The following is a 27,392-nucleotide window of genomic DNA, read 5'->3' as shown; positions in this document are numbered from 1 at the left end:
AGTCAGATGGGAATTGTGGATTAAAAAAAAAATGTTTTGTTGATTTTTAGAGAGAAAGGGAGAAGTATTGATGAGAGAGAAACATCACTGATCAGCCGCCTCCTACATGCCCCTCTCTTGGGACCGGGCATGTGCCCTGACTGGGTATCGAATCGGTGACCTCTGGGTTCCTGGGTTGATGCTCAACTGCTGAGCCACAATGGCAGGGTGGATTTTTTTATTTTTTAAGTCTGGATTGGTTCATTTTTTGCCCTTACTAAATTTAAAGAATGACTTTTGGAAAGTAAAAATCATTAGAAAGTTTCACAATAACTCTTTTTTAAAATGTATATGTTGCTTTATTCCGTAAGGACACCCTGACACATTAGATGATAATAGCTAATGACAAAATGTAGAAACGAGGCGTCTGCTTCTCTAACCACTGCTAGGAGTGTGTTAATATGTATTGTCATTACATGTCCACTTTGACATCCTCTCATTCTATTAGTTATGTAATGTAACAATGTAACAGCGAGAATACAGTAAGTAGGTGGTCCTGCATCTCAGGTAAGCACTGCATGGAAATCCGGTTCTGCCTCTGAGGATGGTGGCCCTCCTCCCTGAGGAACCCAGCTAGCTAAGCTCGTGAGAAACAACCCTAAGAATCACAGAGAAGGGATGCTGGCAAGCCTCTAACACAGCACAAACAGCAGACAGCTATTGTCACATGGGATTCAACTTGCCATTGTTTGGAAATGTCACATCCATGTCAATGACAGTCCTGGCACCTGCTCAGAACCCCCCTAGAGTTTCATCATTACTTCTGTACGATGATTTCAAAACTTTAGGAACATTTAAAGGACTCAAGTATTTTCATGTAAGTCTCCAAACCCATAAACTATGCTGCTATTAATTAAAACAAAAATATTAATTAAAAGAAAAAGGACAGCTGGGTTAGTTTTGTTAGCTTCCAGAATTCACTGTGACACTGTTCCTTTGAAACAGGCCGTTCTCTCCGATTTGCCTGCACCCTCCGCATCACCCGCACGTTCCATGCTTGGAAGTAGGAATGTCCAGAAAACACGGCACACAGGGAACTCAAACCTTAGTACGGGAAAAAGGTCAGCTTAGAATCACAGCTAAGTTCAAATGTTAATTTTCTGGAAATCTGTATTAGTCGATTGAAAGCACAAAGAACAGAAAGAAGGTTTTGATGAGGAAGTTAAACCATGCATTTCGGTAAGTCCTCATTCTACTCACAGAACAGGGTGAACAGGGAGTTGGAGTAGCCGGTGCAATTGAGTGTCCTGTGATGACACGATGGGTCCCCACAGAGCCAGGAAGGGCACCTGAGTGGGGGCCTTATCGCCTAGGTTTCTTGCTTACATCGCTAAGCAGCTAAATGGTTGGTGCTTTTCCGCTCTATGATAAATATGCAGAAAAGTAAACTAAGTGTTCTTTTTTTTTTTAACTGTAGCTATCACAAAATTAACTGCTGTGGGGTTGCTTTTTGCTAAATCCTAATGTGAGTGCCCTTATTTGAGTAATACTGTAAAATAGGAGGAAAGACAGAAGGAACAACTTGGAAGAGGTGACAGACCACTCTTTCCCTATGGATGGTGCAGGGCAGAGGGCAAGAACACAAAAAAACAAGACAATTCCATTTTACAGGACAGGAGCCCCTGTCACTTTACAGCTTTTTGGCACAGTCAGGGCAATACACTTGCTCCTGATGGAAAACAAAGCGCTTGCTGGCCAGATTCATGGCGCACTTTTTGCAGTGGAAGCAGTAGTCATGCCAGGATTGTCCTTCATAGGTCACTACACTGGAGCCCTTACCAAACCCAGTGATGGGGTTCTTGCATCCAGCACACTTCTTAGCCACAAAGTTCTTGTAGCAATCCACGCAGTAGTACTGGTCGTCCACAGCCGTGAAACGCTGCCCGGCCAGCTTCTTCGAGCAAGTGACACACACAAAGCAGTCGGCATGCCAGGGCTGATCCTGGTACGTGATTCCTCCAGAGGTGATGGCCTTGTTGCACTTTATGCAGTGCTTGGCAAATCTGACCTCATAGCAAGCCATGCAGTAGAATTCCTCCCCTTTCGGGAAAAAGCTTCCCGTCCCGATGACTTGCTTGCAGTCGCTGCAGATGAAGCAGTCTTGGTGCCATACGGTCCCCTTGTACTCTACGTTCTGATCTCCTGGCACAATGGGCTGTGAGCAGCCCTTGCAGATGTGGGCGTTCTCAAGCAGGCTGCACTGTTTGCACATGATCTTGTTCTCTTTGGCCACAAAGCTCTCGGTGGCTAAGGGGTGCTGACACTGGGCACAGCGGAAGCAGGTGTCGTGCCAGAAGCCTTCCTTATAGTGGACCTCCTTGGAGTCTGCACCGATGGTCTGGCGGCATTCCGAGCAGGTGTTGGCGCAGTGCTTGTCATAGCAGCTCAGGCAGCAGTGGTGGCCATCCTTCTCTATGTACTTCTTCCCGTGCAGGGAGCTCTTGCAGTAGTGGCAGCTAAACTTCTCAGACATGGAGTCCAACTTGTATCTGGAGGGGTCTCACCCTGAATGTGTGGAGGAGATGGATCTGGTGAGGGCTGGGTATAGCGGTCAGTAACTTCCAACACGCTGCCCTGGGGATGCTCAGGAGCGCAGCTGTCCCGGAGGTGGCCGTGGCAGCCGTGGTGGTGGTGGCAGACTCCACAATATTTTTTCTGTATTTGTGTATAAAAATACGTAACATGATTTTTTTTTATGCAAAAAGAACAAAATGAGTGTATGATGAAAAATCCCCCTCTCACTCCCGACCCCTACTCTCTCTAGAAGCAGGTTGACTATCCTTTCAGAGAAATTATAAGCATATCTAAGCCAATAGTCTACAATAGTAGCATTCTACACAGTTCTATATTTTGCTAGTTTACATTTAACATCATATCCTAGAGATTGATCTTTAACAACACAGAGCTATACCTTGGTCATTTTAGTGCCCCCACAAATGTGCTAGTATGCAAATGTTCTATATTTAACCAGGGCCTTCCGATGGACATTTATTTGGGTTGTGCACTCTTTCTTGTTACTAAGAATAATGCTGCAGGGAATAGTTTTGTAAACAGATCTGTCCACTTGTTGCTATTATATGTAATGTAAATTTCTGTAAGTAAAATTGCTGAGTCAAAGAGCATGTACATTTGACATTTTAGCAGAATTGTCAACTTGACTTTCAAAGAGCTTATATCATTTTATACTCACCATCAATACACTAGTATTACAGACCTCACATTCTTCCCAGCTCAATCTTGCATCAAAACTTGTGATCTTTCAGTTTGAAAGTAAAAAAAAATGGTATTCTATTGTGGTTTTAATTTTCACTTAATTGGAAGTGGAACATTTTCATTTAAAAGCCATGTGTATTTCTTGTGATTTTGCTGTTCCTTTACTTTGCCCATTTCTATTGTCTTTCTGACAGGTACAGGTGAGATCCATAAAAGGAAATAATTCTTAGTCATTTGTGCTGAAAATATGAAATACTTTTACCTTCTTTTATTTACAGAATGTTCAGAAACTTTATTATGTAATCATATTTACTAATCTTTTCTATTATGGTTTCTAGATTTTTATAAAAACTTGCTTAGGAAAACTTGACTCTGAAATTATAGGAATTATTATCCCATTTTCTTTTACTATCATTTTTTATTCTGTTGATTTTAGAGAGGGGGAAGAGAGAGAGGGAAGCATGGATTTGTTGTTCCACTTATGTATTCATTGGTAGATTCTTGTATGTGCCCCTGACTGGGGGTGGAACCAGCAACCTTGGCATATTGGACGACGCTCTAATCAACTGAGCTACCCACTCAGGGTTCTTTTAGTACTTTTATGGTTTTGTTCTTTACTCTAAAATTCTTGAATCTACCTGAAATTTATGATGTTCTAAGTAATGAGAAAAGAACCCAACTTCATCACAAAAACTATGAGAAATCAATTCACTTCTCATTTGTTAAAACTGAGTACTGTTTTACAAATATAGGGGTGGGCAAAAGTAGGTTTATAGTTATAATACAAAAAAATAATACAACAATTAATGAATAATAATAATAATAATACAAGAATAAACTCTGCATTTTAGATACTCAAAACTGTAAATCTACTTTTGCCCACCCCTGTATTTTTCAATTCGATAAGAATTTTACACTCTAGCCGAAACCAGTTTGGCTCAGTGGATAGAGCGTCGGCCTGCAGACTCAAGGGTCCCGGGTTCGATTCCGGTCAAGGGCATGTACCTTGGTTGCGGGCACATCCCCAGTAGGGGGTGTGCAGGAGGCAGCTGATCGCTGTTTCTAACTCTATCCCTCTCTCTTCCTCTCTGTAAAAAATCAATAAAATATATTAAAAAAAAAAAGAATTTTACACTCTATTTACAATATACTTAGATATCCAAGAAATAATTACCACAAAATGATTGTAGTATTATTTAATTAACATGTTAATTTTATTTGAAACTATCACTGCCTGCATTTATGGTAATACAGTTTTGAGTTTTGCAGTACTCAACCACAATCCGTTCAAACAGGAATTTCTTATAAACATTTTATCACCACATGGTGGCTGACATTCAGTCAAAAAGCATAGATTTTCAGGATTTCAAAGGTATGACTCTTCTAGCCACATAATAAATGATATTCTATATTTGTACAGACTGAACAATTTCACTGAGAGTTTGGTGTATCTTTAATAGGCTAAATAGGAACTAGATAAAAATACTACATAATAAACTTTTGAGGGCCACAGATGTCTCCAATTGATTTTCTCACTTGGAAAAAAACATAAACTTTATTTCCTTTAAAAGTCCAGGCCTTTTTATTAAAAGTTTAAAAAAATTCTGAGTAGCTGAAGAAATAATGCTGATATAGTACCTTTCCTATGATGACGCTAGGTGCCACAGAAGCTAGGCATTTCTTCTATACTGGTCCTTCAACCTGACATTTTTGTTACACATATGGCTCACTTATGAAGAAGACAGCATTAGAATTAAAATAAGTATTAAAGGAAAAGGTTAATCAAATCTATACCCAGACCATAAAACACTGAATCACAAGCACGGGTATCTTGAAATTTCTTATTTATAAACATATTTTTTAAAATAAACATATTTATTAAACAAAGAAGGAAACAAAATGAGCCCAGCCGGCAGGCTCAGTGGTTGAGTGTCGAACTATGTACGAGGTCACAGTTCAATTCAGGGCACATGCCCAGGTTGTGGGCTTGATCCCCAGTAGGGGGCACCCAGGAAGCAGTTGATTGATGATTCTCTCTCTTCATAGATGTTTCTATCTCTCTCCCTCTCCCTTCCTCTCTTTGAAATCAATAAAAACATTTTTTTTTAAAAAAGGGGGATAATAAAAAATAGTCCTTTGTTAAGCAAAATCAGTATGGTTACAGGAAGAGAGGAAATATCGAAGTCAACACAGAATGTTTACTTAAAGATTATATTTGTGTTCACAGCATAAAAGAACACCCCATTTGGCTCTCTTAAGTTACAAATTAAATATACCGGGTGGGGCCTAACTGGTTTGGCTCAGTGGATAGAGCGTCAGCCTGCGGACTGAAGAGTCCCAAATTTGATTCCGGTCAAGGGCATGTACCTTGGTTGTGGGCATATCCCCAGTATGGGGTGTGCCGGGGGCAGCTGATCGATGTTTCTCTCTCATTGATGTTCCTAACTCTCTATCCCTCTCCCTTCCTCTCTAAATTAATAAAATATATTTTTTTAAAAATATACCGGGTAGAACAAAAATAGGTTTACAGTTGTTCACATGGAAAATACAATCCTATCTAATAAAAGAGTAATATGCAAATTGACCATCACTCCAACACAAGATGGCCGCCCCCATGTGGTCAAAGATGGCTGCCCCATGTGGACACAAGATGGCCACCACAAGATGGCTGGCAGGGGAAGGCAGTTAGGGGTGACCAGGCTGGCAGAGGAGGGCAGTTGTGGGCGATCAGGTCAGCAGGGGAGGGCAGTTGGGAGGGACCAGGCCTACAAGGGAGGGCAGTTGGAGGTGATCAGGCCTGCAGGGGAGGGCAGTTAGGGGTGACCAGGCTGGCAGAGGAGGGCAGTTGGGGGGGGACCAGGTCGGCAGGGGAGGGCAGTTGGGGGGGACCAGGCCTTCAGGGGAAGGCAATTGGGGTTGACTAGGCCAGCAGGGCAGGGCAGTTGGGAGTGACCAGGCCTGCAGGAGAGGGCAGTTGGGGGTGACCGGGCCTGTAGGGGAAAGAAGTTGGGGGGGACCAGGCCTACAGGGGAGGCAGTTGGGGGGACCAGGCCTGCAGGGGAGGGAAGTTGGGGGTTACCAGGCCAGCAGAGGAGGGCAGTTAGGGTTGACCAGGCGTGCAGGGGTGGGCAGTTGGGGGGGACCAGGCCTGCAGGGGAGGGCAGTTGGTGATGACCAGGCTGGCAAGGGAGGGTAGTTAGGAGTGAATGGGCCAGCTGGGGAGGGCAGTTAGGGGTGACCAGGCTGGCAGGGGAGGGCAGTTAGGGGCAATTGGGCTGGCAGGGGAGCAGTTAGGCGTTGATCAGGCTGGCAGGAGAGTGGTTAGGGGGTGATCAGGCTGGCAGGCAGAAGCGATTAGGGGCAATCAGGCAGGCAGGCAGGCAGGCGAGTGGTTGGGAGCCAGCAGTCCTGGATTGTGAGAGGGATGTCCGACTGCCCAGTCGGATATCCCTTGAGGGGTCCCAGATTGGAGAGGGTGCAGGCTGGGCTGAGGGACACACACCCCCTCCGTGCACGAATTTCGTGCACCGGGCCTCTAGTAATTAATAATAATCCTATATAATAAAAGGCTAGTATGCAAATTGACCGAATGTTGGAATGACCGATCGCTATGATGTGCACTGACTATCAGGGGGAAGACACTAAACGCAGGAGCTGCCCCCTGGTGGTCAGTGCACTCCCTCAGGGGGCGTGCCGCTCAGCCAGAAGCCAGGATCACGGCTGGTGATCACAGCAGGGGTGGCGGGAGCCTCTCCTGCCTCTGCAGCAGCACTAAGGACCCCTCAGGGGATGTCCGCCTGGCAGGGAGCAGGCCCAAGCCAGCAGGTGGACATTCCCCGAGGGGTCCCGGACTGTGAGAGGGCGCAGGCCGGGTTGAGGGATCCCTTCCTCCCCCCCCATGCACAAATGTCGTGCACCAGGTCTCTAGTATAAGAATAAATTGTTTCAGGTCTCTAGCATAAGAATAAACTGTTTTGTGCACTCACAACTGTAAACCTACTTTTGCCATACCCTGTATAGTCACTGAATGGTATCATCTCTGGATGTCTGTATATTGGGTCTGAGTGTGGATTCAAGGTTTCCTTGGGTTGTTCTCAAGGGGTCTTCTTTATCTTCATTCAGTACTTTTATTCCTGTTTTCCTTCTAGTTAAGCAGTCTGCTATTTTTTTTTAAATTAAGTTTGTTGGGGTGACATTGGTTAATAAAATTATAGAGGTTTCAAGTGTACAATTCTATGATACATATTGCCATTCTTTTTGTTTTTTAATCCTCACCCGAGGGTATATTTTTTATTGGTGTTTTTAAAGAGAGAGGGAGAAAGATTGGTTGCCTCCTGTATGCACCTCAACCAGGAAGTGAAACTGCAACCAAGGTATGTGCCCTGACTGGGTATAGGATGCAACTCCAACCAATTGAACCACCTGGCCAGGACCAGATTGCCATTCTTATATTCAATCCCCAATCTTATCACTTGCTCACATCAGTTCTTTGAAATATTTTTGTCCACAAACCATGACATGTACTTTTTAAAAAATATATGATTTTAGAGACAGGGGAAGGGAGAGAGCTAGAAACATCAATGAGAGAAACATTGATTGGCTGGGGATTAAGCCCATAACCTAGGCATGTGCCCTGATTGGGAATTGAACCAGTGACCTCTTGGTTCATGGGTCGATGCTCAACCACTGAGCCACACCAGCTGGGTGATATGTACTTTTTATAACAGAAGGAGAAGTTAAAAGATGCAGATATCACACAAATTAATTCAATAATTATTTTTAAAAATAGAAAACAAATGAAAAAGCTCTGGCCAGTGTGGCTCAGTTGATTGGGTGTTATCCTGTGCATGGAAATGTTGTCAGTTCGATTCCCAGTCAAGGCACATGCCCGGGTTTCAGACTCCATCCCTGGTAAGGGGGCATGCAGGAGGCAACCTATTGATGTTTCACTCTCACATCGACATTTCTCTAAAAATCAATTTTAAAAATCTTTTTTAAAAAAGTAGAAAACAATACGAATTTAATTGCCAACTTAAAGGATTTTACACATTATGAAGTGTTCTCTATTATTTCCATGGTCTGAAATTCTTCACTCAAGAAAACAGATTCATTTCTAAACATTTATTTTATTTTGTCTGTCTTTGCTGGAAACAGAAGTTCTTTTCTTTGACAACTGTGCCAGGGGAACAAAACAAATACTTTTCTCAATTAAAGCAGATGTTGATATGGTTGTAGTCTTTTTTTTTTTTTTTTTTTAACACTTCACAAATTTGCGTGTCATCCTTGTGCAGGGGCCATGCTAATCTTCTCTGTATTGTTCCAATTTTAGTATGTGGGCTGCAGAGCAAGCAGGCAGCAGTCGTTTACATTTCATACAAGCTATTGTTAAGATGATGTTTTTGGCCGTTTTGCAGATGGTCCATCTGAGTTAGTTCTGTAATCAATGTTATTTTCATCTTCTGCATCATCTTCATTATCACCTTTTAAAATAAATACTTGTATGACAATGTGTTCAGTGGTTGAAAGAAATTATAATTAAAGTGGTTGATAATGAGACCATTTCACTTTAGGATTAATAAAACCATGTATATTCCAGACTTGAAGTATGTATCATTAAAAAGATTCCAGTCCAGCCGGTGTGGTTCGGTGGTTGGGCGTTGACCTATGAACCAGAGGTTCACGGTTCGGTTCCTCGTAGAGGCATATGCCCTGGTTGCGGGCTCGGTCCTCAGGTTGGGGTGTGCAGGAGGTGGCCGATCGGTGATTCTCTCTCATCATTGATGTTTCTGTCTCTCTCTCCCTCCCCCTTCCTCTCTGAAACCAATGGAAATATATTATTTTAAAATTAAAAAAAAAAGATTTCAGTAATTCTGGTGTTTAAAACCGCTCCTATCACTTTTTTGAAGATATAATTCATATAACCATAAAATTTACTCTTATAAAGAATACAGCTTGATTTTTAGTATATTCATAAAATTGCACAACATGACTATCTAATTCTACAACACTTTCATCATCCCCAAAATAAATCCCACATCTATTAGCAGTCACTTTCTATTGTCCTCAATCCTTGGCAACCACTTTCTATCTCTATAGGTTTGTCTGTTCTGGACATTTTATATAAATGGAATCATACAATATGTGGCCTTTTGTGACTGGCTTCTTTCACTTAGCATAATGTTTTCAAGGTTCATTCATGTTGTAGCATATATCTGTACTTCATTCTTTTTTATTGCTGAACAATATTTCACTATATATCACAGTCTGTTTATCCACTCATCAGTTAGTGAGCATTTGTGTTGTTTCCACTTTTTAGCTATTATGAATGATGCTGCTATGAACATTACTGTGTAAGTTTTTGTGTGAACATGCTTCCAATTCTCTTGAGAACTAGGAGTGGAATTGCTGGGTCAATAAATGGTTAACTTTGTGTGTGTTGTTTTTTTAATATGTTTGTATTGATTTTAGAGAGAGGAAGGGCGAGGGATGGAGAGGTAGAAACAGCGATTGGCTGTCTTCTGCATTGCCCCTTCTGGGGATTGAGCCCGAAACCCAGGCATTTGCCTTGACTTGGAATCGAACCAGCAACCTCTTGGTTCAAGGTGGACACTTAACCACTGAGCATCACTGGCTGAGCATTATGTATAACTTTTTGAGAAACTCTTTTCTAAAGAAGATACCCCATTTTACATTTTCTTCTTTTAAAAAAAAATGTTTTAAAATTGATTTTAGAGAGAAGAGGGAGGGGGAGAGAGAAACATCAACTGGTTGCCTCTCATATTCACCCTGACCAGGGATCAAACTCAAAACCTGGGTATGTGCCCTGACTGGGACTCAAACTGATGACTCCAACACTCAACCAACTGAGCCACACCAACTAGGGCCATTTTACATTTTCACCAGTAATTATAAAGGCTCCAATTTCTTCATATGCTAGCCAACATTTGTTATTCTTTTTTATTATAGCCATCCTAGTGGGCATGCAGCGGTATCTCATTGTGGTTTTGATTTGCATTTTCCTCCTGGCCAATGATGTTGAACATCTTTCCATGTGCTTATTGGCCCCACATATCTGTTTTGGAGAACTGTCTATTCAATTCCTTTGTATTTGGTAACTGGATTATTTTTAGTATTAAGTTCTATCACTTTGCTTTAGTAATTTTTTATTTTATACATTGTTATTTGAGATATAATTCATATAACGTAACATTCACCGTTTAATCTCTATTACCTTTTTGTTGTTGTTAATCCTCACCTGAGGATATTTTCTTCCCTCTGATTTTCAGAGAGAGTAGGAGGGAGGGAAGGAGGGAGAGAGAAACACTGATGTGAGACACAATGATTGGTTTCCTCCCCCATGTGCTTGGACCGAGGGCCAGGGATTGAATTTGCAACCCAGGTACATGCCCTTGACCAGGAATTGAACCTAAGACCCTTAGGTGCATGGGCAGACCCTCTAACCACTGAGCACCACCGACCAATGTGTTCTCTCTTTGTACTATTATTTTTAACAAAGGTAATTCAAACCTAAGCTTTATGGGGATTTCATTAAGCAAATAGTACAAAAACATGCCCACCTATAGAAAATATTACTGACCCACCATTTTTTTTTTTCAGACTATAAGAGAAAGTTTACTTAGAAAGTCACAGAGGCAGAAGTGAGCTGTAGAAGAAATGGGCTCAGGGAACAAGTTAACAGAGGCAAAAGAGGGCCCTTGGAGCTTAGGGGAGAGAGAGAGAGAGAGAGAGAGAGAGAGAGAGAGATGCAGAGAAAGAGGCAAGGAAACCGTGCCTGGGGGGAAGGAAGTGGGGAAAGGCCTATAGTTCCACAGAGAAAGCCCGGCTGGCTCCTAGGTCCTAAAGGCTTTTGAGGGTGGGAATTTTAGGGGCGCTCCCAGGGGAGGATCTCAATAGACTATTCAGCAGCTTTCCAGTGTTGTGGTTTCTACTGATTGGTCGGTCATTAGTCAATGCAGCTTGACCCACCATTAATAGAACAGGTGGCAGTTATTTTTCCAATAAGTAATGACAGATTTTAAAAAATGGCTCTAGTTATACTCCTGTCCATATGCCAATGATGATATTTTTCAAGAGATTAGAGAGGTACCTTCTGGAACCAAGAAACAGGACTTCACTCTCAATATATGTGACGTGGAAACAATCTGTTCTCTGAACTCAGTGTCATGTTCCAAACTGGCTCCTTCACATTATCTGGAACTATCAAGATGCAATCAAAATGGAAAAGAAAGATAAGTACAGTTTCAGCTACTCTACAGCAGAGTTAAGTCCTGACTCCCATATTTAGTTCATAGGTTCTTCCGTTCAGGGCAGTCAAAATGAATACCTATTTTTGCATTCAAGACAATATTTAAAAAATATTAATGCAGTTAAATTTCACCTTTCTACTTTCAAACTGCACCTACAAAACTGGGATATGAGAGAGCAGTGCCTGGAGTCTTAAGACTCGTCAAACCAAAATCCGTCCCAATCTTCGGAACCTGTTCCTATTCTTTGATAGATGCCAGTCTTCCACATGTTTGTAATGTCACAGTTGGTACAACAGCCAGCTCAAGTCGTGCCCTCTCTGAAGCCTTCCTGGGTTCTCTCGGTTTGCAGTAGTTCCCAATGGTCCTGGGGTCATACTTTCACTCTTTAATGTTTGCCTGTTTCACCCCTCATCACTCTGAGGTCCATCCACAAGGAGAGTTAACGGAATCACATTCACTTTTGTTTTTCTTTCCTTCTTTTTTTGTTTTTTATTTTAGTGAGTGAGAGGAAGGGGGAGAATGAGAGAGAGAAAGAGAGAAGAGAAATATCCATGTTGTTCCACTTATTTATACATTCATTGGTTGATTCCTATATGAGTGAGCCCTGATCCACATGGAACCCGCAACCATATCAGCCCACGCTCTAACCAACTGAGCTACCTGGCCAGACCCCACATCATTCTTTCTCCAGGGCTCAGCCCAGAGCCTGGTACAAAGCGGGCGCTCAGCAGGCTCTTTTGTTTGTTGTTTTGTTTTGTTTTTTAAATATATATTTTTATTGATTTCAGAGAGAAAGGGAGAGAGAGAGAGAGAGAGAGAGAGAGAGAGAGAGAGAGAGAAACATCAATGAGGAGAATCATTGATCCGTTTCCTCCGGGACGCTCCCCTGCCCCCCCCCCCCCCCCCCCCCCCCCCCGCCCCGGGGATTAAGCCCGTAACGCAGGCATGGTGTCCTGACCAGGAATCCAACCGTGACCTCTTGGTTCATAGGTCGAGGCTTAACCATTGAGCCGGCTGTGTGTTTTTGTGTAGTGTGACAGGAAAGAAATAGTGGTGAAAACGCTTGGGTAGAAGCAGATCAATCAGCCCAAATACCACCCAGATAGGGCGGAAGGTGTAAAAAAATATTCAGGCGGCATTCTTCTTCCCTCGAAGCTTTTTTCAAGTCTGCAACTCTACGGGCTCCCGGAACAGATTCCCCCCGGGTTCCCACACCTTCCCCGCCCTCCACTGTCTCAGAGCTCACCGTCCACGGCCTTGCCTGGAGCCGCCGCCGGTCTGTCCTGCGCTTCCCGCTGCGCCTGGGGGTCCAAGAGCTCGGCCACCAGCTCCCTCATCCGGGCCACGCCCGACAATAGGCCCTGGAGAGGGTCAGCGTCGTCGGGCGCCTCACAGGACACCCGCAGCTGGTGCCGCTGCCCGTCCAGGCCAACGTACTCGCCCAAAATCTCCATGGCAACCACTGAACGGCCAGAACGCGCCACCGGGAACTACCATCCGGAAGCGGAAACCAGCCCGCAGCCGGCGCAGGCGGGAGAAGGGAGAGGAGTGACTTCCGTTTGTCGGAAGTCGCTCCTCCCCCTTCCTTCGCTTCCTTCTTTGAGGATTGGTTCCTGGAGCTCAGGGTCCGCCTCCTCCGGCCACGCCTCCCGTGGCCGCTTTTCCCGCCTCCGCCGGCGCAGAGCTGCGGGCGGGTGACAGTTGAGGATGGCCGGAGCCGAGGGTCCCGCCGGGCGGCAGTCGGAGCTGGAGCCCGTGGTGTCGCTGGTGGACGTCCTGGAGGAGGACGAGGAGTTGGAGAACGAGGCGTGCGCCGTCCTGGGTGGCAGCGACTCCGAGAAGTGCTCCTACTCGCAGGTGAGCGCGCGGCGGGGGGCCTCGCCTCCTCGGGCTCCGGCGGAACCCTCTTCCCCGCGGACCCGTCCTTCTACCGCCTGCCGCGGCCGTCTTCTCCGTGGCGGACGGGGGCCGCCGTTCGTCGTGGACTTCCCCATCCCAGGCCCAGCTGCCCCTTTGCCCTCAGCCTCCTGGGCCCCCCTCCGCAGTCCGTGCCCAGCAGGGCCCCCTCCTCCGTCGCTCCTCCTCCTCCGGCCGTTCGGGGTTCTCCAAGCTTTGGCCCTGGACAGCTACTCGTTTCTTCCTCCCCTGCCTCTTCTCACAGAAACCATCCCCGTGACCTCTCAAGTCCAGACCTCCTCGTCCCTCCTTTTCCCATCCTGAGAGTGTTTATTAGGAACCTAACGGGAGGATCAAAGCAGAGTTGAGCGCTGGGTTTGAAAACCCGCCCCCCCCGTAGGCGCTGGGCTCCTGGACAGCTGGTTCCTCTGCCGTTTGGTGTAGCGGCCCGTGTTTTTGGCGAGACGACACCAGGGCCGAATAGCCCTGCAGTCGGCCCCCAGGGGGATAGGAACCAGAACAGCAGACGGGAACGGCAAAGCGGGGAGGCGGGGAGCGAAGGGATCTGCTTGAGGAGGACATTTGGCGTTTGGAAGACGGTGTGAGCAAGCGTTTGAGGGGGTGTGATGTGGTGGTGTTGGGTGTAACTCATCCTGTATATTTCTAGGCACAAAAACGGACTGAGGTGGGTAGAAGGAAACTCCAGGGCTGGGAACTGGTGGGATGAAGAAGGTTCTCTTCCAGGCCAGGGGAATGGAGCGCCGGGATGAGGAGAGGCTTGCTTGGGGCCTTTATGGGGTGTGGACTGAGATCACAATACGACTTGTTGCCGCTGACCAGTTGAGTGCCCCCTGCAGAGTGGTTAGGTTTTCACACACACCTGGTATTCAGATAGTCCCCGACTTGGCTGGTGTTTTAAAACCTTTGGCTCCCACCAGAACAATTGTTCCTCTGCCTTTTTTGTTGTTGTTAAGTCTGTTTGTAAGCTATTTTTGAAATGTAGTTAGCTTTATAAAACAGACTGACTTGAAATTTCCTTTTTACTTTAGTGAAATATATAAACAATCGCACAAATCCTGTGTAGGGCTTGAAAAACACACATGCAGGTACCTACCACCCAGATCAAGAAATAGAACGTTACTGGCATTCCGAAGCTCCCCTGTGTCTTCCTCCTTCCTACAGGGAATTCTTCAAAATTTGTAAAAAGTTTTGCCTGTTTTTTCTCTAACGTTTCATTTTGAAACATTTTTAATATACCAATAAATTGAAATAATACTTGTTATCTCTTAATATACTTTCACTTTTTAGCATTTTACATTCATCTTTCTCCTCTTTATAATATACTTTTTTTGTTTTGTGATGAACCATTTGAAAATAACTTGCAGATATCACCACACTACACTTCTAAATGTTTCAGCATGCATCTCCTAAAAAAAAAGTGATTTTTTTTTTTTTTAATGCATTGATTTTGTCTTTGGTGGAATCAAGCATTTTCCAAAATTAAAGTATGATATTACTTACATCAACCTACACACATTCTCCTACATTTTCATGTGTTACAATGGTTAAGCAGACCAGCTTATTCACAGCTGATTGAAAATATTAAACTTCCTATCACTTTAAGAAAAAATTATATGAAAACAAGCACTAGTATAGTATATATAATGATGCGAAACATGCAACAGTGTTTTGGCACTCTCTTGTGTAAGCTTTTTTATTAATCTTAGTGGTTTTTACAGGAAGATTTTGACCACAGATAATCTGATTTCAATTATTTCTCAGATCCCAGTATGGGTATTAGGTAACCATGCCATATTTCATTAATTCTCATTTTTCATTTTGTGGCTGTCTTTTAGGGCTCCGTAAAGAGACAAGCACTATATGCCTGTGGTACCTGCACCCCCAAGGGAGAAGAACCAGCAGGAATTTGCCTAGCTTGCAGTTATGAATGTCATGGAAGTCATAAACTATTTGAGCTATATACAAAAAGGTAAAGACAGAGATTGATGCTTAGTGCTTTTTAAATGTTTAGATTCTTTCCCAGCTGTACTTTTCCCCCCATAATCTTGCTTTTCCATTCAGTGTAGCTGTGTACTGATAAATTTATTATAGTTGTTTTATGTAATATAATTTGAGACAATAGTTTTTTCAGACGGCCTTTTAAATATAATTATGGTACAAACTCAAACTGCTCATTCTTCACTGCCATTAACTCACTTGTGTCTCTGGATGTGATGTAAATATTTGTTTCTGCACATTAATTTCCAGAATTATTAAATCTTTTATTGTTATGTAGTTGGAGAAATTCTGAATTGGATAGATGAGTAGCAACCAAGGCCACTTTTTAGATCCTAGAAATGAGTTGAAAGGGAAGAGGCTATGATATGTACTTTAAAAGGTCATTAGATTTAAAAGAAAAATTAAAATTGGCTCTTCCTTTGTTTCAGAAATTTTCATTGTGATTGTGGAAACAGCAAGTTTAAAAATTTGGAATGCAAATTATTTCCTGTAAGTAAGCACTGTAACTATAAATGCATTGAAAATAGCTGAGATGGATATTTGACAGAGTGGATAAAAACGAGATATTTTCTCAAAAGGAAGTTCTTATGCTTATTCTCTGCAAATGGGCAAATGAATATTAGACTCCATTTTTTACCCTGTTTGAAAACTAAGTAACCTGTTTAGAACCTACAGTATTAGGTTTTAATTAATTTAATTAGATTATAATTAATATGAAAGGTTTTTGGGAAATGTTCTTTGCAGCGATTCAGGTTAAATTATGTCAGTTGTGCTCATGTTATGCTCTAAGGCTTTTACATAATATATAATAATCCTATATAATATAAGCGTAGTATGCAAATTGTCCCCTCTACTGGGAAGTCGTTCAGGAGTTCAACCAGGGGGTGGGGCCAGCCGGGGGAAGGGAGGGGGCGCCATCTGGCGGCAGGCAGCCAGGGGAAGGGAGGGAGTACCAGCCGGCAGTTGTTAGGGACCCTACCAGTGCACAAATTTCATGCACTGGGCCTCTAGTATATATATTATTGATTTAAGAGAGAGGAAGCAGCCAAAACTGGTTTGGCTCAGTGGATAGAGCATTGGCCTGCGGACTGAAGGGTCCCAGGTTCGATTCCAGTCAAGGGCATGTACCTTGGTTGCGGGCACATCCCCAGTGGGTGGTGTGCAGGAGGCAGCTGGTCGATGTTTCTCTCTCATCGATGTTTCTGGCTCTCTGTCCCTCTCCCTTCCTCTCTGTAAAAAATCAATAAAATATATATTTAAAAAAAAAAAGAGAGAGAGAGAGAGAGGAAGCAACAGAGATAAAGAGAGAAACATCGATGAGAGACATTGATCCACTGCCTCCTGCATGCTCCCTACTGGGGATTGAACTGGCAATGCGGGCATGTGCCCTAACCAGGAATTGAACTATGACCACCTGGTTCATGAGCCGACACTCAACCATTGAGCCACACCAGCGAGGCTGCTATAAAGCTTTTAAAGCAAGGGGTATGACTAAAAACTAGATAAATAAAACTTGATAATAATGAATGTGGGCTAGATGCATGCAGGAATTTTTCACTGCTTTTTGGTTAATAAAAACTATCTTATACAATAACTTTTGGTGAAATAACAAATGAAAGAAACTAAGGGCCCCTAGCTAGTTTGTTCAGTGGATAGAGCGTCAGTTGCAGACTGAAGGGTCCTGGGTTCTATTCCAGTCAAAGGCATGTACCTTGGTTGCAGGGTAGATCCCAGCCCCAGTCAGGACCTGTGTGGGAGGCAACCAATTGATGTATCTCTCTCACATTGATATTTCTCTCTCTCTCTGTCTCTCCTCACCCTTCCACTCTCTCTAAAAATCAATGGAAAAATATCCTCAGGTGAGAATTAACAACAACAAAAAAAGGGATTTTTTTTTTTTAAAAAAAGGGATTTTATATTATTCAACCATAATTGCTAAAACTGTTATGATTTTCTCTCCTTAGAAGGCTATTTTTGGACAATTTTTTTGTCTGCTTTTTTTTTTTTTTACAAATTTAAATTCTTTATTGTTTAAAGTATTACATATGTCTCATTTCCCCCCCCTCTTGTCTTTTTATTTTTACATCCTGGTAATCTGGCGGCTTTGGCTATTACAGGTGCTGTTAAGAGTAGTTTGAAATTCTAGGCCAGTGGTCGGCAAACCGTGGCTTGCGAGTCACATGCGGCTCTTTGGCCCCTTGAGTGTGGCTCTTCCACAAAATGCCACGTGCGGGTGCGCACGTACAGTGCGATTGAAACTTCGTGGCCTATGCACAGAAGTCTGTTTTCAGCCTGGGCGAGTCTATTTTGAAGAAATGACGTTAGAACACTCAAGGGGCCAAAGAGCCATATGTGGTTCGCGAGCCGTGGTTTGCCGACCACTGCTCTAGGCCAATGTCAGTTTGCATAGGTTGATTTTTTTTTAAAATATTTTTTTATTGGTTTTTAGAGAGAGAGGAAGGGAGAGGGAGAGAAACATAATGTGAAAGTGGAACATCCATCAGCTGCCTCCTGCATGCCCCCTACTAGAGATGGAGCCAGGAACCCAGCCATGGGCCTGACCTGGAATCGAACAAGCAACTCCAGGTGCACAGGACTGTGCCCATTCAACTGCACCACACTGGCCAGAGCCAAAGGTTGATATTAATACTCATGATTAACTTTCATTACTATTCTATTAAATAGGTATATTCAGTTTCCACCAATTGCAACAAATATGGTACAAAAAATGATTTTTTCCCTGTATCCTGGAAAAAGTATCCCTTTAATAGGAGTGACTCTTTTCCTCGTATATTCAGTGCAGAAATTTGTTGAATGCAGAAATGTGATGATGCATGAAATTATAGTTACAATTAGAACATATTATATTGAAATTAATATCTTTCAGGACAAAGCAAAGATAAATTCTGGCAATAAGTATAATGACAACTTTTTTGGATTGTATTGCATTTGTAAGAGACCTTATCCTGATCCTGAAGATGAGGTAAGAGAATTTGGGATTGACACCTGGGACTATGTTATCTCTAGCCTTCACTCCTCAGCCTCTTGTCATATGGGCCTCTGTAGCTGTGCAAGTGGAATTTGGGGATTATGAAAGGATTCTAAATTTATCTCTTTTGATAAATCTGGGCTGGGTCTCTAACTGGTACAGACCTCAACTATTCTTTCTTACATCATGAGAATGAAATATTGAATAGGACTTTCTTAAGGCCCGGACCTTTAATCCTTCCTGTCCCTCTTTGCCTGCCTTCCTGCTCTAAGTTCTGAATACTTCCCAAAAAATAGCCTTTAATTTCTTATCTCCCTGAAAGGAAAGAAATAGCATGTACAAATGATCCTCTTAAAGTTTTCAATTAGAAATATACACAAAATTTAAAAAGAGTTCTTCTTCCTCACTCCTGTACCTTCCTTCTCCTAGACAGCAACGACTGTTAACACTATTGGTATATATATATCTTTTTTTTTTTTTAAATATATTTTATTGATTTTTCACAGAGAGGAAGGGAGAGGGATAGAGAGCTAGAAACATCGATGAGAGAGAATCATCGACCAGCTGCCTCCTGCACACCCCCCACGGGGGATGTGCCCGCAACCAATGTACATGCCCCTGACCGGAATCGAACCTGGGACCTTTCAGTCCCCAGACCGACGCTCTATCCACTGAGCCAAACCGGTTTCGGCTATTGGTATATATATATCTTTGACAAGCCATAAGTTAGTTACCTAAATACTCTATAGCACAATGGCATTTTCTACTTTTTCATTACTATAAAGAAAGCTGCAGTGAACACCCTTATACAGTAATATAACTGAGTAAACTCCTGCAGGATTTATGTAGAATGGAGACCTAGAGGTAGAATTGATGGGTCAAAGGATATTTGTATTTAAAATTGTCATCAACCACCAGTAATATGTGATACTGTTTTTCCCCAACACTCTTATCATCCTACATATTACCAGTCTTTTAAAATTTTGTCATCCTAATAGATGAACTGTATCTTTAAAATATTTTTCTTTTCTTGATCATAAATGAAGTTACATCTTTTCATGAGTTTATTGGAAATTTGTAATAACTTTAAAAAAATATTTTTATTGATTTTAGAGAGGAAGGGAGGAGTGAGAGATAGAAACATCAATGATAAGAAAGAATCATTGATTGGCTACCTCCTACACACCCCACACTGGGGATAGAGCCCACAACTCAGGCATATGCCCTGACCCAGAATCAAATGCAACCTCCTGGTTCATAGATCTACACTCAACCATTGAGCCACGCTAGCCGGGTGTCAAATTCTGTATTGGTCAATTCATATTACTTCCTTGGGCCTGGGTTTATGTTTATGTGTAAAATGAGAACACATTACTTATTTGTAAAGGTTTGTGAGAATCACAAATGATGGGAAAGAGCTTTGACAGTTGCTTGCAAAGTGCTTATTACACTGTAACCCTTATGTACCACCAGTTCATGTAGAATGAACTTCCCTTTGGCCCCTTGATCTGATGTCTTCCCCTGTCTCCTTGGATATCCCTGTAGAGAATGATCTCACAGATTTGGAAGAGAATTAATATCTAATTCTACTCTGTGTTAGATTTACCTCCATGTCTCCGAATTCAGTGTAATCATTAAAGTACAAATTGCCTTTCCATGTTAGATTCCAGATGAGATGATCCAGTGTGTAGTCTGTGAAGACTGGTTCCATGGAAGGGTAAGGAAAGCTTTTCCCTTTAAAGCCATTATCTTCACAAAAGGAGAAAAGGTGTTTTCTTTTTGAATATTGTTATATTTTACATTATAGTTACTTTTCAAAAAATATCCTGTAAAGATATTATCAGTGTACTATTGCAATATTTGTTTATAAAATGATGAGTATTTTGGACAACTTGGAGATCACAAGAACAATACTCAGTTTTCTGTATTCACAGCATCTTGGTGCCATTCCCCCTGAGAGTGGGGATTTCCAAGAGATGGTATGCCAGGCCTGTATGAAGCGCTGCTCTTTCTTGTGGGCTTATGCTGCACAGTTGGCAGGTAGGTATCTCTGGAATTGTACAAACTTGTGCTTGTGAAATTTGTATGTTCAGTCCAGAATTTTTACAACTATTAACTGGACTCTGAGGTATAGAATGGTGCTTATGATTGGTTAAGAGACTACCAAGAGCAAATGTGTACTTTATTGGCATGATGCAGAGTATAGATGAGACCAGAATTAGAGAAAATGAAGGGGGCGGTTTGTTTTTTGTTTTTTTTAAATTGATTTCAGAGAGGAATGGAGAGGGAGAGATAGAAACATCAGTGATGAGAGAGAATCATCAATCTGCTGCCTCCTGCATGCCCCCTACTGGGGATGGGGCCTGAAACCTGGGCATGAGCTCTGACCTGGTTCATGGGTCGATGCTCAACCACTGGGCCACACCAGCTGGGCAAGGAGGCGGTTTTTAATGGAACTTTGAAAGATAAATAGAACATGAATAAGTTATTTTTAAATGTAAGACCTGCTGTTGGTTGTGTAGGGAGTGGTGGGAAATGTTAGCTAGTGTTTTTGTTATACACTAAGAAACTGACCCAAAACAACTAATCAGCAATGAATAGTTTTGAGACATTAAATAATTTTATTTTATTGGTCATGCCGTATGTATTACTTTTTTTTAAGTGGCAGTTACTCATAGAATCTGCTGCTCTGGTCTTGTAATTTTTTACCTTTCTCACCTTTAAGAAACACTTTACCTATAAACTACAAACAGCAGCCATATTTAATATCTCATCCTACACTTTTGCTTTGCCTCAAAGTTCTTAAGGCTCCTTCTTTCTGTTCATATCCTTCTCTATCTCTAACTTTCCACTGGACCTATATATATATTTCTCATTCATTAGATTTTCTTAATTGATCTCCTCTCCACCATTTCATTTCCTTCCCTGTCAGCAGATGGCTTCATCTTCTACTAAATTGAAATGCCATCATGTACCATGAGCTCCTTCACAGTATTTCTGCCTCTGTACCCATCCTTTTTATTTCTTCTTTATGAAAAAAAGCTGATTGTCTTTTCAAAACTACCCTGTTAGGGGGGGGATAAAGGGGACATTAGTAATACTTTCAACAATAAAGATAGATAGATAGATAGATAGATACATAGATAGATAGATACTGACTATAAAAAAACAACAACACTACCCTAGTACTTGTGTCTGCAGTTAAGTCTCTTCCTACTGCCTCTTGCTTCTTGAGTTATCCCATCTCTCTTTAACATCTGTGGTATTTTTCTTTCTCCTTTATATATAAAGTGCTTAAGTAGTTATTATATTTTTAAATGAACTATTCAATTATTTGAACTCTTTGAATTAGCAGGCATAACTTAAAAAAATATTGATGTTTCCTTTCTCATTATTCCAGAGATTGACCTTTTGCACTCGGATGTCGAGTGAGACTCGACACGGTTAGCATTAGAATAAAGGAATCGAGTAAAAAGCTAGCGAGTGCAAAGGGTTAAGATTGACTCCTTTTCCAAATTCTGAAATATTTTGTAATCAGGTAAAGTGATTTCATTGTCTAATAGGTCTGTGGACCTGTGTATTTGTGCCTTTTTTTTTTTTTTTTTCATTGAAACTACAGTAACCAAAGTATCTGCTGAGGATGATGGGTTGGCTCTGAATGTTGATGGAATAGGTGATGAGGAAGTTACCAAACCTGAAAATGGAGATCATCATGATAGTCCCCTCAAAGAGGATGTTCCAGAACATGCAAAGGATGCTGTCAAGGCAGTTAAAACAGAGCAGACTAATGAACCATGTGCCAGCTCTAGTTCTGAATCTGATCTCCAGGTAACAGCTGAAGTAGGAGCTATAAAAGAAATAAAACTTAAGCAAAATTAATTCTGTAAGCTCTATAGTTTGGGATCTCAATTGTATATTTTGCCTAAAGAAATCCTTTTACAAATCTAAAGTATGAAAACATGATAGTTTAAAAACATACTTCAAAACTTAATTTTATTTTAGACAGTGTTTAAGAATCAACATCTCAACACAGAATCACAGTCTGGCTGCAAATTTCAGGAGCTTAAAGCTAAGCATTTTATAAAGAAAGACACTGCCACCTTCTGGCCCCTGAACTGGCGTAGCAAGTTATGTACCTGCAAAGACTGTATGGTAAGTACCTGATCAAGTTTAGTGTTGGTTGTTTTGTGGACTGATGCCTAAAATAAGAACATCACATTTTCATATATTTATGAAAATCATGTGAGGAGTGTAAGAAGCTTAAAATTTATTTTCATTATTTTATTGAGGTATTATATGTGTACATATCTTACCATTGCCCCCCACCCCACACCCATACATGCCCTCACCCCCCAGAGTTTTGCGTCCATTGTTTATGCTTATATGCATGCATACAAGTCCTTCGTTTGATTTCTTATCTCCCCCACCTCTCCCTAACCTTCCCCCTGTAATTTGACAGTCTGTTTGATGCTTTACTGTCTCTGTATCTATCTTTTTGTTCATCAGTTTATAATGTTCTTTATTATCCATAAATGAGTGAGATCATGTGGTATTTTTCTTTCATTGACTCGCTTATTTCACTTAGCATAATGTTCTCCAATTCCATCCAGGTTGCTGCAAATGATGAGAATTCCTTCTTTTTTATGGCAGCATAGTATAAAAAATATTTTTGTTTCCATCACCATTTATCCACCCTATGCTATACTCTTCCACCAAAAATTTTTATATTAAGCAAATTTATTAGTGTTTACAGTCTAAATGCTTGTGGAAGAAATGCAGAATTACGCATTACTTTTTATTTACTTCATTTTAGTGGAAAAATAGCAATTCTTAGCTTTCTTATATCATAAAATTGCTTGAAACACAAATTGTTGAGAGTTACAGTAAGTCAGTGGTTTTTTAAATAAAGATCTCTTAGACCATACAATACCTACTAGGAAGTTGAGAGATTTCTAAAAGAGATTTGGGCAAAAAAAGAATAAATCACTCAAGCAACTCTGTAAGGAAAGGCTCAGGTTTTTCTGACAATTAATTTAAAAATAAATTTTCAGAGATTGACTGGTAAATGGCATGCTGTTCTAATGGGGAAACTGGTTTTATTTTTTAAAGAAAATGTATGGCGATCTAGATGTCATGTTCCTGACAGATGAATATGACACAGTTCTGGCTTATGAAAACAAGGGCAAGGTTGACCAGGCGGCTGGCAGGACAGATCCTTTAATGGACACCCTTAACAGCATGAACAGAGTCCAGCAAGTGGAACTCATTTGTGGTAAATTCTGCTTGAGTGTGAAAATTCATGAAGTCTATAAAGTTTCCCTCACAATTGAAAAAAAAATATATATGTAAGGAGAACAACTTATACCTTTTGTTTTAAACTTTAAGTTTGGAATTGTATAGTAGACCTCAACTATACTTGCTTAAGGGTAATGTTGCTGGGTATTTAGTTGCTATTACGGGTTACATGCTATAATAATTCATGATGAAACCACAGCATGTGTCTTGATTAAGGGTGGATGTGTGAGTAAAGAGTATTAGAGAATCAATTTCTTTTTTCATCCAATGAAAACTAATTTTCATTGAGCATTACATGTCATCTTTTTGACCGTTCTTGAGGTTGCTTCAGTGGTTCACAAGAATCCACTAGAGGAGAAAATAGCCCCAGACTCTGAATTGCAGGCTTTGACATGTTCCCCATGGCGTGCCCAACTTATGTCAGCAATTTCTGTCCCAGCCATTTTCTCCGGGGATGCCACCACCTGTGTGCCCCTTTTATGACATTGATTGTTTCTATCTTTTATTCGTAACTATTTGATTCCTTTCCCATTATTAGACTAAAAGCTTTTTGAGGATGGAGGATGCAGCTAAATGATTTTTGTAGCCTTCAAGGTGCTTCATACATAATGCAAACTGTTGATTGAGTGAACAAATTTTAAAACTTAGTATTTGACAAATCTTTTTTTTTTTAAAGGCAATCACTAGTCAATTTCTTTTTTTAAAAAAGTAGATTTTTATTGATTTCAGAGAGGAAGGGAGAGGGAGAGAGAGATAGAAACAACAATGATGAGAGAGAATCATTGATCAGCTGCCTCTTGTATGCCCCCTACTGGGGATCGAGCCCGCAATTCAGGCATGTCCCCTTGACCAGAATCAAACCAGGGACCCTTCAGTCCACAGGCCAACACTCTATCCACTGAGCCAAACCAGCCAGGGCAATATTTGATAAATCTGAGGTGATTTCAAATATTAGAATTCCAGAGAGATAGAAAACCCTTTTAAAATCCTTTGCTTATCTTTTTGGGAGTGAGGCTATCTCTGGTTTTTGAGCCTTTTTTTTTTTTTAATGAAAAAAGTATCATTTTTGATATCAAAATGAAGGAATTTGAGGAACACATTTCTATGCAGGTTTCATTTAAAGAAAAATCAAAACTTGTTAACTAAAAAATTTAAACTATTAACTAAAATTTAAATTCTAGATACTCAAGTTGGTCGTAAATATTTTGTTTCTAAAAGCCAATGGCCTATTTTGTTGTTTTGATTTAGAATATAATGACTTGAAGACTGAACTTAAAGACTATCTGAAGAGATTTGCTGATGAAGGCACGGTATGTTGAGTTAAAGAATTTTAATCATAACCTTGTGTGTTTTGAATAAACTGTTTATTTTCTTTGATAAAAAAACATGCCTCTTAAACTGGATACTTGAGTTTAATTCAGACAGAGCTAATGGAAATCAGTAGGAGGTGGTGAGACATCCATAGTCCAGCTACATTGGGCCTTCTTCCCAACTGTAGGCCAGAAGGAATGGGGGACGAGCAGCCACACAGTGTCTGGAGAGAGTGGTTGTAGCTTCGGAGAAGCCACTGGAGCTCTGAGCTACAGTCATCTCAGAGTGTTAGCCATGTAGATCTTGAATCTGTTAGGGGTTCTAATTCCTCGCTGGTTGACCCGCATTTTTACTCATAGTGTGTGTGAAACTGGCATATCAACTATTGGTGTGTGTAGAGTATTGACAAATGTTAAGTTCTTTCATCTAGAGGATTAATAAGAATCTTTTTTTTCTTTTCAAGCATACATTCTTTTTTTGATTGATTTTAGAGAGAGGAAGGGGGAAAGAGAGAGAGAAAAAAACACAATGATTGATTGCCTCCTATATAGGCTCTGACTGGGGATCAAACCCACAACCTGGGTATGTGTCCTGACTGGGAATTCAACCCGCCACCTTTTGGTGTACAAGAAATGTTCCAACCAACTGGCCACTGGACCAGAGCATAAATACCTTACCCCAAGGAAGTTCTTCCAGTTAGCATTGCCATTTGCATATGTTAGCAGCTCTTACCCCTGGAGAGCGAGAAAGGGAGATTTTCATCTTACACACCTGAATTTTCCTCTGTACCTCTCTCTTGCTCACATGCATTCGCTACTTTCTCCCTCCCTCATGCCCCACCTTCGTTTCTTCAGAACAATAAGCATGTGTTGCCTTTGTAATTAAAAAGTAATTAACAGACCTGTCTCTTAAGGGATGGCCCTTAGCTTTAGATCAGATCACTGGCAAGACTCACTCTTGGGTGAACTGGGACTTCATCTGGGCTGTTCCAGTTTACTGGTGTCTTTTAATATTCTATTTTGCTTCTGTCATAAACACCTTTGTATCATGCTCCAATCCTTTTTCCAATAAAATGGAAGATAAATTTCTCATTTTTACTAAGAGTAGTGCTGTAGTTTTTACCAATTATTTATTTATGTACAAGCATCTTTAGTTTTGGACTCTTGAAGAGGTAAAAGTTTTCAGGTTCCTTTTTCTTCACGAAAGAAGAAAACACAAATCTCAACACAAAACATGTTGTTTTGTGGGTGCTTATTCAGAATGGAGGGACAGTCCCAGAAGGCCGTGGTGGAATGAGTGGGAGCAGTGGTTGAGGAGACCTTTCCGGTTCTCAGTCTTTGTCTGGCTCTGCCACTCTTCATGCCAATTATTGAGAACTTACTATGTGCTCGCAGTGTTCCACAGGCACTGTATCTCATCCTCTCTTCCAATGACCCTTTCACATTGGTGCTGCTTTTATCTCACTTTGTATGAGGAAACCCAGCAAGGTGGTGGGACCTATGCTTGGTGCCTAATGCCATTCTGCCAGCTGTGTGATGTGAACAGGCCAGTCTCTGAGCATGGATGAACTCTATAAAATAGAGGTAGTGTAATTAACTACCCATTAAAATAATCCATATCAGCAATATTGTTTGACTTCTTTGTGAACATTACGACCAGTTATTATTGTTCTGTAATGTAGTTCCCTTTCCTAATCTTTGCTTTTCATCAACAGGTTGTAAAGAGAGAGGACATCCAGCAGTTCTTTGAAGAGTTTCAGTCAAAAAAGAGAAGAAGAGTGGATGGGATGCAGTATTATTGCAGCTAGAGTGGAGTATGGCGCCTTCTCAGCCAGGCGGTGGAAATGCCACTTACTGATCCAGGAATAAAGAGGCATATTTCACATTTGCTCCCCTTCCATCCTCTCTTTGGAGAGGCCTCCTCCTCTGACCTTGAGCTTCCTTCACTCTCCTTAACTGCAGTAGCCACAGTGTTTATGCTGATTTCACAATCAGCATTCTTTCTGACTCAGCTAAAAGCAACTCATTCCACAGACTTCAGCCCCCATCACACACCCCCAGTCTATCCAGGGTTATTTGCTTGTAAGTTTTAAGTAGTTTGATTTGGTTTTGAGAAAGTAAACTAGTTTCTTTTCTAATTTTTTGGTCTTTAACTCCCAAATGTGTCTACTCTGCCACAGAGCTGTTGTCTTCCAGGACCTGCTTTGGGGGCCTCTTCCTGCAGCTAGAACCTTGCTAGGTCCCCTCACCCCTGTGATCGTGGTGCCTTGGGTCCAAGCTTCCTCAAGCCTGGTCTGCTGCTCCCACATCCCTCCTTTCTGAGGTTTGGTCACGGCTCACAAGGGATCTCACAACTTGTTTCCT

General features: G+C 41.6%; 3 protein-coding genes and 1 non-coding gene across 9 annotated transcripts; 1 reads left to right on the top strand and 3 right to left on the bottom strand.

The window, feature by feature from the left end:
* Window positions 1-1,637: 1,637 nt before the first annotated feature.
* Window positions 1,638-12,852, bottom strand: LOC114229111 (four and a half LIM domains protein 1-like). 6 transcript variants are annotated; one of them, XR_008556047.1, is made up of 4 exons: window positions 11,651-12,317; window positions 11,360-11,469; window positions 10,484-10,527; window positions 8,726-9,066 (listed from the first exon to the last, which is right to left on the bottom strand). XR_008556047.1 is itself a non-coding variant. In XM_054715814.1 (3 exons), the coding sequence occupies exon 3, from the start codon at window positions 2,510-2,512 to the stop codon at window positions 1,670-1,672; it is 843 nt and encodes a 280-aa protein (XP_054571789.1). In that variant the 5' UTR covers window positions 2,513-2,694; window positions 11,360-11,469; window positions 12,766-12,848; the 3' UTR covers window positions 1,638-1,669. The 6 variants fall into 6 exon arrangements, 2 of the variants coding, with proteins under 2 accessions (XP_054571789.1, XP_054571788.1); XM_054715814.1 differs by lacking the exons at window positions 8,726-9,066; window positions 10,484-10,527; window positions 11,651-12,317 and adding exons at window positions 1,638-2,694; window positions 12,766-12,848; XR_008556048.1 differs by lacking the exons at window positions 11,360-11,469; window positions 11,651-12,317 and adding an exon at window positions 12,766-12,829.
* GON7 (GON7 subunit of KEOPS complex) lies at window positions 8,359-13,046 on the bottom strand. The gene is made up of 2 exons (XM_008159951.3): window positions 12,766-13,046; window positions 8,359-8,732 (listed from the first exon to the last, which is right to left on the bottom strand). The coding sequence occupies exons 1-2, from the start codon at window positions 12,971-12,973 to the stop codon at window positions 8,638-8,640; spliced, it is 303 nt and encodes a 100-aa protein (XP_008158173.1). The 5' UTR covers window positions 12,974-13,046; the 3' UTR covers window positions 8,359-8,637.
* LOC114229117 (U6 spliceosomal RNA) lies at window positions 8,499-8,602 on the bottom strand. Its single transcript, XR_003615198.1, has one exon. It is a non-coding gene; the product is annotated as a U6 spliceosomal RNA (small nuclear RNA).
* On the top strand, window positions 13,031-26,911 carry UBR7 (ubiquitin protein ligase E3 component n-recognin 7). The gene is made up of 11 exons (XM_008159940.3): window positions 13,031-13,376; window positions 15,272-15,405; window positions 15,863-15,923; window positions 18,322-18,417; window positions 20,087-20,140; window positions 20,358-20,463; window positions 22,043-22,251; window positions 22,426-22,575; window positions 23,533-23,695; window positions 24,967-25,028; window positions 26,744-26,911. Exons 1-11 carry the CDS (start codon window positions 13,227-13,229, stop codon window positions 26,834-26,836), a joined length of 1,278 nt encoding a protein of 425 aa, XP_008158162.2. The 5' UTR covers window positions 13,031-13,226; the 3' UTR covers window positions 26,837-26,911.
* Window positions 26,912-27,392: the final 481 nt, after the last annotated feature.

This window comes from Eptesicus fuscus, chromosome 5 (genome assembly GCF_027574615.1).
Source record: "Eptesicus fuscus isolate TK198812 chromosome 5, DD_ASM_mEF_20220401, whole genome shotgun sequence".
Classification (NCBI taxonomy): domain Eukaryota; kingdom Metazoa; phylum Chordata; class Mammalia; order Chiroptera; family Vespertilionidae; genus Eptesicus; species Eptesicus fuscus.
The sequence above is the reverse complement of the archived record's forward strand: the minus strand, read 5'-3'. Positions and strand labels throughout refer to the sequence as shown.